Source organism: Numenius arquata, chromosome 10 (genome assembly GCF_964106895.1).
Source record: "Numenius arquata chromosome 10, bNumArq3.hap1.1, whole genome shotgun sequence".
Taxonomy (NCBI): domain Eukaryota; kingdom Metazoa; phylum Chordata; class Aves; order Charadriiformes; family Scolopacidae; genus Numenius; species Numenius arquata.
In genome coordinates this window covers 42813455-42825866 of record NC_133585.1, presented here as the reverse complement: position 1 = coordinate 42825866, position 12412 = coordinate 42813455, and the positions used below count along the sequence as shown (strand labels likewise).

At 36.7% G+C, this 12412-nt stretch overlaps 1 protein-coding gene across 1 annotated transcript in view; it reads left to right on the top strand.

The window, feature by feature from the left end:
* Positions 1-12412, top strand: part of ATP8A1 (ATPase phospholipid transporting 8A1) — a 90780-nt gene that overhangs the window by 64484 nt on the left and 13884 nt on the right. The window contains exons 24-26 of the mRNA XM_074155163.1: positions 299-360; positions 5970-6026; positions 6534-6641. Coding sequence (XP_074011264.1) covers positions 299-360; positions 5970-6026; positions 6534-6641 — 227 coding nt within the window. The remainder of the gene's footprint in view (positions 1-298; positions 361-5969; positions 6027-6533; positions 6642-12412) is intronic.

Genomic DNA, 12412 nt, shown 5'->3' with positions numbered 1-12412 from the left:
GTCACTCTAATTGAATTATCACTGAATACAATATTACTGATATTGTTACATGATGTTATAAAAAAACTCCTGTTTCTAGAGTGAGTCCTGAAGTCACTGAAAGTTTTAAAGGAGTAAAAATTATAAAAGTCATAGATCTCTAATGTTCAATACAGTTCAAGGTGAAGTCTGCTGTTAGTACCCTGTAGGAAGTGCTACCATCTCTTTTGTACAAAAACAACATTTATATATATGCACATATATATTGCTGTTCCGGATATTTAATGTTTAAATGTTCTATCACTATTTCTTTCTCCAGGTACCGTATTCGGCAATGGCAAAACTTCAGATTACCTGCTCCTGGGAAACACTGTATACACTGTAAGTCTCGCTGCAGCTATCTAGTGCTCTCTCAGCTGACTAGCTATATTGGCTCTGTCTTTAACTCTTTAAGAGATGTGGGTTTATTATTGTTTATAATGTTCTACGTAGAATACTTGAGTAATTGTATTCCCTTAGGAATAAGAAATGGCACTTGAGTGACTCTTTGAGACTTTGAAGTGCATTTTGCATTCTAATTCCAGTTTTTAGAAACAAAGCAGTTTAATAAAAAATGCAGAAGATATATCTGTCCTTTGCTGGAAACTGTCTGCTTTTTAAATGGGAACTGTGATTCCCTAATTTGCATGCTCATTAATTTAAGGTAAGTTTCTTCATTGGAGAAATCCCAGGTTATTGGATATGGAACTGGTTTGTGGACTTGTGAAGATATAATTCTGTTCTCCCTCTCAATTTATCATGGGGCCTTGAAGGAGGGATAGAGCTACATGGAACCAAGGTTTGTGGGATGCCTCTTTGGAGGCAACCAAACTGCCAAAATTACACCTGACCCACACTTAACAGCAATCTTCTATTGCTCTTGTAGCTATTAGTGACTATTGTTGTTTGTGTCTTGTTTTTTTTTTCTTTTAGTCTTTTATCAACTAGAGTAAATTAATAGAGCTAAATATCTGTTTCTCACTTGCTAGGTATCAGTCATAGAATCACACAATGGTTAGAGTTGGAAGGGACCTTAAAGATCATCTAGTTCCACCCCCTCAGTAAAAAGTGCCCTTGTAAAAAGTCCGTCCCCATCTTTCCTGTAGGCCCCTTTTAGGTACTGGAAGGCTGCTATATGGTCTTCCTGGAGCCTTCTCTTCTCCAGGCTCAACAGCCCCAACTCTCTCAGCCTGTCCTCATAGCAGAGATGCTCCAGCCCTCTTACCTTTTTTGTGGCCTTCCTCTGGACTCGCTCCAACAGGTCCATGTCCTCTTTATGTTGGAAGCCGCAGAGCTGGATGCAGTACTCCTGGTGGGATCTCAGGGGAGCAGAATAGAGGGGCAGAATCACCTCTCTCGACCTGCTGGCCACACTTCTTTTGATGCAGCCCAGGATGTGGTTGGCTTTCTGGGCTGCGAGCACACATTGGTGGTTCACGTTGAGCTTTTCATCCACCAACACCCACAAGTCCCTCTCCTCAGGACTGCTCTCAATCCATTCTCTGCCCAGCCTGTGTTTGTGCTTGGGATTGCCCTGACCCATGTGCAGTACTTTGTACTTGGCCTTGTTGAACTTCGTCAATGTTACCCAATAGATGAGGGTTCTCCAAGAGCTCTCTTAGAAGCAAAATTGGACTTGTGCTTGCTTCCCTCTGTTCTTCAACGTTAAGAGTTCGATTAATTTTTCAACTTCCTGTTGTTGGCAGATACAAAAAAGAAATTAATTCTTCCATCAAAATGAGGGGGCTGTAATACAAAGTCACATCAAAATTAATTTCCTTAGGGAATAGGGAAACATTATAACTGAAATAATAGGAAAGTATTCTAGAATACATTGTAGTTCTTTGAGAATGTAGCCACTATCAACATCTCCTGTGTATGAGAGAACATTTTGAGTAGTGTTTTCTGGTCAGCTAAGGTTAAAGAGCATAAAGGGCTGAGTAGCCACAGCTCGTTCTCTGTATTTCCTACTGCTGTGGCAGTTAAAATAAAATGTTTCTTCTTCTAGTCTCTATGTGGACTTTAAAATTATTCTTTCAGGCACATTGAAAAATTGTTTGTTCACACATTCTCTTAAAAGTGTATTTGCTCTACACTTCCCTTTCCCTGTTCCAAAAGGCAAGCACAGCATGTTTTGTCAGCAGTGGTTGCATATGATCATGCAATCTATCATATGATGAACTGATCTCCATTAGGGATGGATGGAATATCCTGGGTAAGTGTTTTCTGTGCAAGTCTTAATAAAATTAAGATGTAAGGTCACAGTCATTGTCATAGCTCAATCTTGACAGAAGTAGATCAACTGACACAGGTCTATTTGTATTATGATTTCATAACACCGAGCAGTGTTTAGAAGCCAGTCATTTATCTGAATGTCACTGCTTTCCCCAATGTTGATAAATACTTCATAAGAGTATCCACCAGAACCCCCTGTTGTTGTAAGTGAAACGTGTTCTTCTTGGGGAGAGATTTTCTGCCCCAGGTTTTCACACTATCTACAAGTGTTTCATTGTTTACTGTACTTAAAAGTTGCAATCTTGCTTAGTACAGCTGAAGCTTATTTTATGAATGGTATATATGTTATGTATATGTGAGTTGCATAACTTCAGCTATTCTAACACCTAAGCCAAGTTTTCTAGTAGCATCTCCTTTTCTTTGATTGCTTTAAAAGTATCCTTTGTATTGCCCATCATTTTGTAGAGTGAGTTAGCACCGTACATGTTAAACCCAATTATGGGTGCTCTGCCATGCTCAAAGAAGTTCCTTCTCATTTTTAGATGGAACTTCCTGTGTTCAAGTTTGTGCCTGTTACCTCTTGTCCTGTCACTGGGCACCACTGAAAAAAGACTGGCCCCATCCTCCTGGCCCCATCCTCTTGACATCCACCCTTTACGTATTTATAGGTGTTGATCAGATCCCCCCTCAGTCTTCTCTTCTCCAGACTAAACAGACCCAAGTCCCTCAGCCTTTCCTCATAAGAGAGATGTTCTAGTCCCTTCATCATCTTTGTAGCCCTTTGCTGTACCCTCTCCAGCAGTTCCCTCTCCTTCGTGAACTGGGGAGCCCAGAACTGGACACAGTGCTCCAGATGTGGCCTCGCCAGGGCAGAGTAGAGGGGGAGGATGACCTCCCTCAACCTGCTGGCCACACTCTTCTTGATGCGCCCCAGAATGCCACAATGCAATTGTTCTGTCATCTTCTGCAACCGGTTTTTAACAGGAAGACCTGAAACCTCACCATCTTGAGAAGCTAATTGCTTGACCTGCAGAATGGCCAAGAATTTCCCAATAAAACATTATTTCACCATTATAAGTCCAGACAACCTGCTTTTTCATTTGTTTTCCAGATTCTCCACTTTCCTTTACTTCAGATTGAATATCTGATGAGGGATGGAGGTTGCAACTGATGTATTACTGCTCTTGCACAGGAATTCAAGGAGGTCTGGAGCACACATGAAGATTTGAGAGATTTTCAAAATTGGGGGACAAGGGGGATTTTTTTTTATTTTTTTTTTTTAAATATCTGTGCACGTGAAGTGATGTGGACTGACAGTTGTCATTGTCTTGAAATACCAAAATCACAAAGCTAAGGTACTTTTCATTCTTCCCACTGCTTTTAATCTGTTTTTAGGAAGTCTACATTCATCAATCATGCAAAAAGCAATAGCAAAGGGATTGAGAAATTAATACAGTTTCTTTGGATCCGCAAAGAAAGTCAGGAATGTGCACTGATTCATATCATGTCCTGGAATTATTTCTTCAAACATAAATTTCAAATAAGACTAGAGTGCCATGAAAATATTTCTGCGAACGTTCATGAAAAGTCTTTTTAAAAAAAGCTCAGTGCTTTTTACGGAATTCCAGTTTGATTTCTTGTTTTCTGGGGAGGACTCAGTGAGCTATTGTTAGTTTGGATCAAGGGGTGGAGGCAGAAGAAAAAAAAAAACCAAATACTTCAGTAAGCCACTGTGCATAGTTGGTAACCTTGTTAGGGGAGTCCAAGGATGGTGTCTATTTATGTAGTCTATGTCTCTTTTTATAGAGACCTACAGTGTTTGTTTTGTGTACACGTTTTGTCTATGCAATGAGAATTCTTGATCTGATCCTGGAGAATCATGTTTTCTTTTCTTACGACTGACTCAAAAGTAGCAAGCAACTGTACCAGATGAGTATTTTTTTTTGACCATAATTCATTTTTTTCGCTCATCCAAATATAGCACCAAAACTGGATAGAATAAGTAAATTATAACACTCGTCATGGTCCTTAATTTTCTTCTAATTAGATTTCACACATGTTTTAGATAATGGAATTGTGGCATTGCAATTTTTGTGTCCTTAATAATGTAGCAGTAGTTGAAATAGGAGATTCCAGAATTAAGAGCATAAACTTATAGCTAGGGTGAAAGCTTTCTGGCAGGATTTGTATCCTCCTGTGCACCAGACATAGTGAAGGACTTGTCAAATATATTTAACCAGCTGTTTGCAACTTCTGATTGAAGTAAATTTCTTCTGAGTTTCTAAGGCTCCTTGAAGTTCAACCACAGACAAACTCACATCGTTGCGGCCAACCTGGGCAACAAACTAAATATAGCTGTTCCAGTTGGAGCTTGGTCTTTGTGACTCAGTTTTTCAAGCCTCACCTTTTTCGGATTGCATATATAGCAAAACTTAAAATACGTGTTCACAGGTGATTTACAAAATGTAATAACTATTTCTTTGCTAAACAGAAGACTTGGGTTTGTGAATTTCAAAGGAAGGAGATAAACAATTTTCCTGAATCAATGAGTCCTTGCTGTGGGATTATAAACTTTCTACTACTGCTCATATTTAAACTAAAATGGAGTATGCCCTACAGGCATAAGATGACGTTTTCAGAGAGTGCTCCATAAAAAGAGTAAAGACAAGACTAAAGATGAGAGGGGAAAAATGAAAATGACATAACAGACTCATTCAACATGTTAATTTATATGCAGAACATGGGTCTTAGACTGCCAGCATTTAACTCTGGCTTTTCAGGGTTTGGCGAAGGTCATTCAAGTACGAATGCAGTAAACAAATCTTTTTTTCTTTCTTTTTTTTTTTATTTTTTTTTTTTTATTTAGACTAGTGTGAGCTTGATCAATTGCAAGTTTTCAGCCCAGCATCTAGATCTTCTAAATCTGTCTTCATGTAGAAAGTAGTAGTCAACCTTCCCATAACTAGGGAGCTTGCCGTCTCCACTGAAGGGGACTACACTTCTCACAACCCTTCCTGTGTAACCAAAATGTCAATGAGAAAGAAGCTAATGACTCAGTAAGAGCCAGGCTTGCAGAGTTCTAGGAGACAAGGGAAATGTTTAAGACTTCTAATACAAAAGAAGGATTTTTCCAAATCAAATGAGTGGAGATTATTAAGGGAAGCTAATCATTCTCAGTGTTCTATTACTAGCTTATTACTGGGGTGTAGGTTTTAAATCTTCTAGTGGCATTTTACTGTGGCCTTTCTGAAGGGACACTTCAGATCAAAGCGCGCACACACACACACACAAAAAAGGAAAAAATACAGCTGGCTGTGGTCTAAAAGAATTTCACTTTGGGGCACTGAGAGTCCTACATTTTTGGGAGGAGCAGATTCTGTTAAAGCAGATTCTGTTAAAGCATAAGGGCTCTTCCATAGCTTCTGCAGGTCCATAGAAATGATTGCCTTCTGCGTTACGAACTTTGGTTTGGATCCTGTTACACAGCTGGGTACACTGACACACACAGTACTTTCTTGAGTATTATTAAGGAACTCATATTTAAATTTAAGAGACTGATTATCTTTTCCCTTAGTTCATTTGTACAAGTAAACATGTGAAAGCCATTAAACTTTTTCTTCTGTTCTCCTGAAATTTTAACAAAACTAATCAATTCTGTATGTTAAGTAAGATTCCCATACTAAATAAGAATACTCTCTCTTTTTTTTTTTTTTAAGTTTGTGGTTCTCACTGTGTGTTTGAAGGCTGGATTAGAGACCTCATATTGGACTTTGGTAAGCAAATGTCTTTACCATATTTTCAAATGTTCTATGAAATATGAAGGATGAATAATTATATTACTTTCTTCTTATTTATTATATTACGCCCTTACAGTTTGTCAGCACACACACAAACACACCCCCAATATCAAACTAAACTCTGGTTACTGTTTGGAAAGACAGAATATCCACATGCAAAAAATAATGCTTAATTATTAATTAATAAAGGAGGACATTAGGATAAGGCTTAACGTAATCTCTAAACTAGAAAAATTGAATTACTCTGAACAGATTGTAATTGAACTTACATTGACTTAAAATGCAGTAATATTGCTGCTGAAAGTATTATCTTTCTTTAAGAAATAGCTAACTGAAGTAGCAGAGTTAAATTACTAGAAGGCATGGAAATTTTATCCAATGTATCAGAATCATATTGGAAATATTAAGTAGCAGAGATTTGTTTTTATGTCATAATACATCTGTAATGATCGTTCTGCTTTCTTTTTTTGTTTGTTTTAACAGTTCAGCCATATAGCTATTTGGGGCAGCATAGCACTTTGGGTAGTGTTTTTTGGAATCTACTCTTCTTTGTGGCCAGTCATTCCAATGGCACCTGATATGTCAGGAGAGGTAAAAGTATATTTTAACTAATATTTGAATGTGTGCAAAGAATATTCTTGCAGTCTTTAGTACAGATCTGATCTTTATTGGATCCTTCTGTGAACTGGAGGTGCATAAAAGGGTTGCTTCTTTTATACCAATGTGGTAGCCGTGTTTATTTAAAACAATGAATTTTTACTTGTGGGAAAATGGAGCTCAACTAACGGGCTGTGTTTATATGGTCTAGTAAGAAAGAATAGCCAAGTAAGCCGCTTTGTATTTCTTTAAGTTTTAATTTTCTAAAGAGAAGTCTTAAGAAATTCAGAACTTGGATTTACTACACTTATTTGGCTGGAGGTTTTTTACAATGAGGTAGCACGAGTATTGCATTGGTTAAGGCTTTTTTTCATCTTCAATTTTACAAATTTGATAAGTATTTGAAACTGTAAAATGCCTCAAAAAATTTGAGGTGCCATAACACTGCGTGAGCAACTGCTTGTCATGCAAACTTTTCCTTTTCTGTTAATGTTCTGCTTGGAATGCGTTATTGTTCTGTCTTTCACCTTTTGACAGTAAATGCTGCTTTCTCTTTCATTTATTATCCCATTTGTGTAAACCTGCTCTGAATATTGCAAATAGGACTGAATCCATAAAAGCTGCCTAATTTCTGCCTGTGCTGATGAAATTGGGAATTTGGTCCCAAATTCTCAAAACCACTCAGTTCCTGAAACATCTCAAGTTTAATATTAATTTTCCCAACAGTAGTGGCTGCTCCTGGGCATGGTCAGTACCTCCTGAGCTGATAAGTTCAGTGTGCAGTCTCAGTGGGATTCAGAAACTGAGAATACCAGCTTGTTTCAGAAGGATACTCTTCCAGTGGTTTTTAAAGCATATCAACTAAATCGAGCCTTACACCAGTAAAAGAGTGGGTGCCTTTAACTCCGCCTCTGCGATATAATTCAGCAATTTAAAAACTCCAGCAGAATGTGGGAAATTTAGGTGCATCTCTCTCCCTCATTTCAAGGTAATTCAGACCCAAAAATCTCACCTCCTACATATAAGCAGTTATGGGAAGATTAGTATATAGGCATTTATATAACTATGACATTTTAATGGAAAGCACAAGGAATTAACTTAAGTATTTGCACACCCAAGAAAAAGAAAGAATTCAAAATTATACAATTTCTTGCTGGTTTTCCTCTCTATTATAAACTCTTACCCATGTATATATGTAGATTTTTTACATTACCATGTTGCCTCCACTACTCAAAATTAATTATGTACATTATACTAAATTAAAGTAATTGAAGCTGTCATACTTAAGCATTTTTTTCATATAGACCATATTTTATAGAAGAAATAGAATGGGTTTGGAACTTGTTGGTTTTAGAGATTTTGTAAAAACTTTATACATTGTTCTTTAGGACAGAAGAACTTTTACAGTAATAAGCACAGTGGGAGCAGCAGGTGTGTTATACTTGGTATGACATAAAGGTAGCTACTTCACTGTTGAAATAACTGAATATTTTACTTATTACATTTTCAGTCTCTGAAGTTATTGTGAGCAAAAGATGTTTTTGAAGGGAATGTAATTCCTACAAACTTGGAAAAAAAGTTGTTTGTAAAGAGATGTAGCTGTCAACAAAAATAAGTACTGTTGCAGTTTGAATTCAACATGACACCAAAGTAGTCTGACTTACAAACCCATATTCATTTATTTACTGTGATAAAACTGTATCTACACTTGAAATGGACAGTCTTATTTTGTTAGAATGTTTGCTTATGCTTCTATGTCTATATAGTAGCTTGAGATGTGTGTAGGTGCATGCAGTTATTTGGGGAGGTGTAGTTGGGTGAGGTCGGTTTTGGTTTTGTTTCCTTTCTAAGAATATAGTTAGAAGTCTGTAACATCAGAGTAAAGTCTCCTGAACATCTCATAGACCATAAGAGCTAATTTTAAATGCTCCGGTCTAGCTTTTTGAGCTTTACTCTGTGTGGTGAAAAGTCCTGTCGATGCATACTGCGGCTCAGATTGGAAGCAGGATTTTTGTATTCTCTTCTGGAAGCCCCTTCACTGACCAGGTGGTCTCTGGCAGGGCAGGATTCACTGGGTTTCTCAGAAGCAAGTCCAGGCCTTCCATAAGTATTCAAACTAAAAGATTCACAAATTTAACTGTGGAAAAGATTGTGGCATGATAGAAACAAATCCATATGCACATCTCTGCTTGCCTGTGCAAATACTCCTTGTCTGATTTCTTCAAATGTGCGAGTCAGACTTGAAAACTTCATCCAAGTACATTTGGCAGAAATTAAATTAACAAGTCAAAAGCTGACCTCTACTTCTGTAGCTTTTTGTCTGTTTTGCCTTAGCCTGATCTGATAAATTATGCTGAAGGGGATTTTTCAGGGTTGGGGTTTTTTTCCAAATGTGTTCATTAAAAATGCCCCCTTTTTAATAAACGGTAGAATTATAAGGAGATTTTACTAACTACAATCCCTATAAAGTTTAAATGTATTCTCTTTCAGCTCCTTAGAGCTGGTAACAAGAGTTGTACATTAGTAGGTTTATAGTCTTACCAGTCAGTATTCTTGGTAAAATATACATCCAACCATTCAGTCCTAACTAGATGATGATACCTGTCTTCTACAAATGTCTGTTTCATGGCTTTTTTTAGACAGGAAAGAACCTACTGAAACACCCCAATAAGAGTTCAGTCAAACTTCTTTGTATTCATGTCACGAGAATAATAAGATCCTTGCTACCTATTGCTGGTTCTATTCCAAGAAAATAAAATACTAATGGTCTTGAAGGGGAGAGAAAAAGCATATGGAGCTGATGGAAAACTCATTCATTGGATGCAGAGGAAAGATTTCATCTAAATATTTTGAAGCTCTTGCACTGAAGCCAGCAACCCAAACTTAAATCATAAGAATTGTTGATTTGTGTTCATCTTTTAGTATCAAAGCATCACCCAATAACTTACTGAACAAAGAAACAAGCATGTCACTTATTTTTGCAAGTTTTCCCTACTTCTTACACTAATTTTGTTTCTGTCATTTTGTGTATCATTCAAACTGCAGAGAAGATGACTAAGTCGGCTTTTACATATGTGTTGCTGTATGCTAATAATGCAGAAGGAAAGATTGTAGAATGCTGTGCTCTAAAACAAAATATAGTGAGATGAAAAATGATGACTTTCTGACAGAGGGCCAACAGTTTTGTTCAGTGTCTAGGCCACTACCACACCACCACCTTCTTTGACATGTTCCTAGTACTATAATCAACCATATTTTTCATTCTGCTGAGGCACTTCTGGCATCAAGACCTTTGTGTTCTGGTCTTTCAAGATTGCTACTTCCACTCTGGACCAACTCCTCCCACCTGTACAGTACTGTTCCTCACAGCATGGGAACTAGATGACTCTCCATGTTACGGTACTCCTACGTCCTATCAATAGTGGTAACTAGGCTGCCAAGTAGGTAGTGCACCAGTGAAAGGTGTGACTTCTGGCTCACATAAGCAGAGGTATCCTGGCACAAGTGTTCTCCTGGTATGGATAACTGGTAGTTATACAGCCCGTATCTGTTTGAGATTGGGAACGGGCATCTGGGTGGTAGTAGCTGAAACATGTTTCTTCAGTAAAATTCTCAGAAAACCTTAGAATCAACACTCAAGCAAGAAACCAGTTACATATTGTCAACCTTAAAACAGTTTATGTTCCATTTAAAAAAAAAAAAGTCCCTAGTGAAGAAAACTTCATCCATTTTCCCTGATTGATGATGTTCAGATGAAAACTGTCAGTTCACCGTTGTCTTTCTGCAGACACAGGCTAGAAGGAAAAATGGATGGAAAATGTGAGAGAAGCAATGGGATTTATGAAGCAGAATAAAATGGAAAAATAGGCTGTAAAACTGAAGAAGGATATGTGATAAAAAAGGGGTAATAACCTAGGTAGTTAACTGTATAGTATCCATGGCTAGTTCAGTTACTGCAGCAGATCAACTTTAAGTTATGAGTCTTTTAGTAGTCTGAAACAAGACTTACAATTTTTATCATTAATTACACTGAAGTTCCTATTTTTGCTTGTACTTTAGACTCATTAGGGATATATTCTTCTAGGCTTAGAGATCTTAAAATACTAGGAATTCACATTGTATTTGCTTATACCAGAGTGTTAAAATACCTTTTCTACCAGGTGGCTTTTGGTAGTAGTAGCAAAACATGATTCTGTTGGAAGGAATTTGATGCACAGTGTGTGAGAGAGAAATAAGGAAAACATTTCAAAAATTTTCAGTGATTTTATAACAACTTTGCAATCTCAGCATAGTCTATATTACGGTATAATGTTTATCTGCAGTAATGTTTATTCCTGCATTTGTTGTTTGGCAGTATTGTCAAGTGTGGAAACATCTGAACAATCAGCTTTATAGGTTATTTTCTTAATATTTTACCTGTAAAGGTTGTGCTTTAAAATATAGATGCATAAGAAAGAAGAAAAAAAAAAAAGAATACTCCTTTATATGCGATTTTTTGTTAGATTTAACACCATTATGGAGAAGTGGGTAATACCACAGGACAGCTGTTTTGACCCGTTACATGAAACAAGCTCCATTTAATATCAAAAAAGGTGCCACTACAGAACATTTTCATTGCAGACCTTTCTCTACTACATTAATATAAATGAAATTAATACTTTTATGTGTAACATTAACGAAGAGAGTAAGTGAAGTATACGTCAATATTTTTTTAAACAAATTATATTATTTTCTCAGTTTAAACCACGTGTAGTTTTCATAAATATCTAAAAGAAAATGCCAAGTCTCTTCATATTTGATGAGGTGTTTACTTTGTAGATGTAATTTTTTTTTCTTTGGGACTGTGATGCCAAACAAAATGCATTTTAAATCTGTGATCGAGTGAATTAGCAGGAGGTATTTCCTGTTGTCCATGTTTTGTCATATTGTGCATTATACCCACTTGAAAGAAAGAAATGATGCTGTGATTAAATTATCTGTTTCTATATCTGTGTAATTCTCTTGCAATAATTGCATTAACTAATGAAGTTTCTGTAACTTATCACCCTAATAAGTGTAGCTGCCATTCATGTGTCAGTAGACTATAAAGCTGCTCAAACTTTTCCATTAATGCTTCTGTCCTTTCAGTTCAAAAGGCTACTTTTCTTTTTAATGCCACTTTAATGATTTTTAAAATTACAAAATAGATACTTCTCTAGGCTGGTATGGTTATCTCTTTCTTGAATAAATATGGTTGTGATTTGAGTTGAAAAACAAATTGGAGAAGAGGGAAAAATAAGCCAACCTGTTGTATATTTCATACTAGTACAACTCCTGGCTCTTTTGGGTTTGTTACTGTCGTGTGCGCTGAGTTGTTAGGCCTTTTTTTTGTGCACCTACCTGATTAATAACTTAGCTTAAAATTATAACACTTACTGGAATAAGAAGTATGACATTGGGATTAAAACCAAAAGTTCAGTATCTGCAGAACTTTTTAATTTATTGTGGTACTGTAGATAATGCATGGTAAAGTTCTCCAGAGCACCATCTGTTTCTGCTCTGTCTGACCCAGGGGATCTATAAAACTACTGACGGAAATTGAAGTTAAGGAGCAAGCATGTATTTTACAGAAATTTAGATCGTTTGATTGAGGTTTGCAGAATCTTTGTTAAAAACAATAATATTCCTTGTTGGATGATTTAGCTGCACCATGTAGGAAAGTTGTATTAGAATATACTATATCATCAGTATTAGTTTCTTAAATATTGCTTCCCTTTGTATTATTC